The 3,386-nt window shown below is 36.4% G+C and overlaps 1 protein-coding gene across 1 annotated transcript; it reads left to right on the plus strand.

Moving 5' to 3' along the window:
* Positions 1 to 1,260: 1,260 nt before the first annotated feature.
* Positions 1,261 to 2,977, plus strand: LOC140884917 (GDSL esterase/lipase At2g23540-like). Its single transcript, XM_073291808.1, has 5 exons — positions 1,261 to 1,540; positions 1,649 to 1,779; positions 1,855 to 2,103; positions 2,244 to 2,499; positions 2,613 to 2,977. The coding sequence occupies exons 1-5, from the start codon at positions 1,261 to 1,263 to the stop codon at positions 2,834 to 2,836; spliced, it is 1,140 nt and encodes a 379-aa protein (XP_073147909.1). The 3' UTR covers positions 2,837 to 2,977.
* Positions 2,978 to 3,386: the final 409 nt, after the last annotated feature.

The raw sequence follows: 3,386 nt of genomic DNA on the forward strand, positions 1-3,386 counted from the left end.
AACAAATCATGATTGTTTGAAATGATAGATGAACTATGAAACAATATTATTTTCTATTAAATAAAAAGTGAAATATTCATTTGAAAATTTTACGATTATTCATAATACACTCGGTCACTCACGTCGTCATCCACGAGCAAAACTTAGATATTCAATTTGAGCGAAGTCACAATTACAGGTAGACTTGGCCACGGGCAGGGTCCGGTCCGGGTTGGTATTTTAACAACCCTTAACCGGTCCGCCCTTGGCCGGTTCCGGTCCGAGTTGGTGAACCGACGGTTTCGGTCCGGTTCCGGGTCCGGTTAACCGCCGGTTTCGAGTCCGGGTCAACCCTTGTTTTTTAAAAAAAAATTAATTTTTTTTTTAAAAAAAATTTACATTTGAACTTTTAAAAACTCTGTCAAATATTTCATTATCTCAATAAATAATATATAAATTTATTAAATAAAATATATATACATTTTAACTTTTAACATCTTCTAATATTTCATTTATTCAATAAAAAATATATTATATTTCAACTTTCAACATCTTATATTAAAAACTATATCTATCTCAATAAAAATCTATTCTAATACCAAATGATTTCTTGGCCTAGTAGCAAGAGTGGTGCCTCATAGTGAAAAACCGTGACTGGACCGGCCACGTTCCGGGTTAAACCCGTTGACCCGGTTAACCGACCCGTTGAGCATCCATGTGAGAGCACTTGTTGACATGTCACTCACCTATATATATATATATAACATACTACTGCATGTTGGTTGGTTTACATAATTTATCAATATTTCTCAAAACTAAACTTTCAACACATTAATTTTTTCATTCGATTCTTGTAATTTTATCAAAATTTAAATGTTAAAGGTATCTATATACCCCCCGGCCCATTATCAAACGCCAATGAACTCAACTAGCTAGCTAGGAAGAGTAGGCTATTTGTCATTCAAAAAATCAACAATACATCGATCATGCATGAAACTGATATATCTCCGATATATATGATTTTCTTGTATCAAACGCAAGTGCATAGGTCCAAACAAATTGGGACAAGCCAGTATTATAGTTAACCTAACCCCAAGAAAATTAACCCCGACCCCCTTTACAAAAATGAACCGAGTCATACCAAAATGCAATTCTAATTAATTGAAACCCTTAGTCCTTCCCTTAATTAATCACAAGTTTCTCAACAAAAATTTGGTGTCTAAACATATATATATAATTAGCACCTTCTGATGATTCACACACCAAGAAACGAAAGAAACAATGGCCGTCAACTTTGATCATTACAACATTATAATGCTAGCTCTCGTTCTCTTGATCGTTAATATCATGAATTTGTATACTTTCGGAGTTGCCCAGAATGAAGATTTAACAAAAGGGGCTTCATTCATTTTCGGCGATTCTTTGGTGGATGCCGGGAACAATAACTATTTGCAGTCTCTGTCTAAGGCTAATATCACCCCTAATGGGATTGATTTCAAGGCCTCCGGTGGGAATCCGACCGGTCGATACACGAACGGAAGAACCATTGGAGACCTTGTTGGTATGTATGTTCCCATCAGTACTAGCTAGCTTATCATAACATATAACAACACGTGTGAATGTGTCTGAAATAGTACGTACTGTCTAATTAATTCATTGGGTGTTGTAGGGGAGGAACTGGGACAGCCACACTACGCGGTGCCGTTTCTTGCCCCGAACACAACCGGTAATGCTGTCTTGCACGGGGTTAATTATGCTTCGGGAGGTGGAGGGATCATGAATGCCACGGGAAGGATTTTTGTAAGTAAAACATGCATTGTTGGAAAAACCAAAAAGATTTATTTACATATACAGCTAGCTCTTGGAATTTGACAGGTGAATAGGCTTTCAATGGACATTCAAGTGGATTACTTCAATATAACAAGGAGACAAATCGATGGCTTGTTGGGTCCAACCAAGGCAAGAGACTACATTACCAAGAATTCGATTTTCTCCATTACAATAGGCTCCAATGATTTCCTAAACAATTACCTCCTCCCCGTGATATCAATGGGTGCAAGAATAACACAAAGCCCCGATGCATTTGTCGATGATCTCATCGGCCATCTAAGAGGCCAACTTACGGTATGTGCGTGCTGCGCAAACAATATTCGATATATATATGCCTCGTTATATATATATATATATATATATATAGCATGCAAATATATATCATAAAATTAAATTGAGTTTCGAACCTAAAACTAATGGATGAATTTATGCAGAGACTATACCTACTTGATGCGAGGAAGTTTGTAGTGGGAAATGTTGGGCCAATTGGTTGCATTCCATATCAGAAAACCATTAACCAACTGGGCGAGAATGAATGCGTTTCATTGCCAAATAAGCTTGCACTTCAATACAACTCCAGATTGAAGGATCTTCTGAATGAACTAAATGACAACCTTAAAGGGGCCACATTTGTTCATGCCAATGTCTACAATCTTGTCATGGAACTCATCACAAATTATGCCAAATACGGTGAGTCGAATATATATGATCATTGATGATATCAGGGCTAGCTAGATTAATTTCGATTTTTCAATATGCAAATATATATGAATCATCGATCAGTACTAATGGAATATTTTCAGGGTTTACCACCGCAAGTAAGGCTTGTTGTGGGAACGGAGGGCAATTCGCGGGGATAATCCCGTGCGGGCCGACCTCGACTATGTGTTCCGATCGGGACAAGCACGTGTTTTGGGACCCTTACCATCCAAGCGAAGCGGCCAATGTTATAATCGCCAAACAACTACTCGATGGTGACACCAAATATGTATCTCCAATCAACCTCCGGAAACTCCGAGATCTTTAGACAAATTCGTCGTCAAATTAATTTTCCTTTTAACTTGCAGCTTGTACTTTTGTTTTCCTTGCAGTAATCAAATGTTTTTTTTCTGGCTTTAATTTCTTAACTTTCCTTTGCTTAATATGTGTGGTACGTGTGGCTGAAAAGCTAAAGTTGAGAAACAATACAATATTCAATATAAATATCTCAATATCCTAATTCTTTATATATATATTTTTTCAAGTACATGAACTGTCGGGAGATCGATGCCAAGAAATACCGTGAGCTGTTAATTTTTGGAGACCCATATTATATGTTAACATGCAAAAGGTATACATTAATTAAATGTAACTCAAATTTGTAGTTGGAAGAGTTGAACAACTCTCAGCTGATCTCCATCGACTTCGGTACATAATATAAACTACGTTCATCGATCGTACTTGTTAATTAATTTTTATCTCATGCATTAAAACTATTTTTGTGTAAAAAACAATTTAACTCAATTTTTTTTTTTTAAATTTAAATCTTAGCAAGATTTCAATTAGATCGGCCAAAATTTTCAATGGACCACAGCAAC

This window comes from Henckelia pumila, chromosome 2, assembly GCF_033568475.1.
Source record: "Henckelia pumila isolate YLH828 chromosome 2, ASM3356847v2, whole genome shotgun sequence".
Classification (NCBI taxonomy): Eukaryota; Viridiplantae; Streptophyta; class Magnoliopsida; order Lamiales; family Gesneriaceae; genus Henckelia; species Henckelia pumila.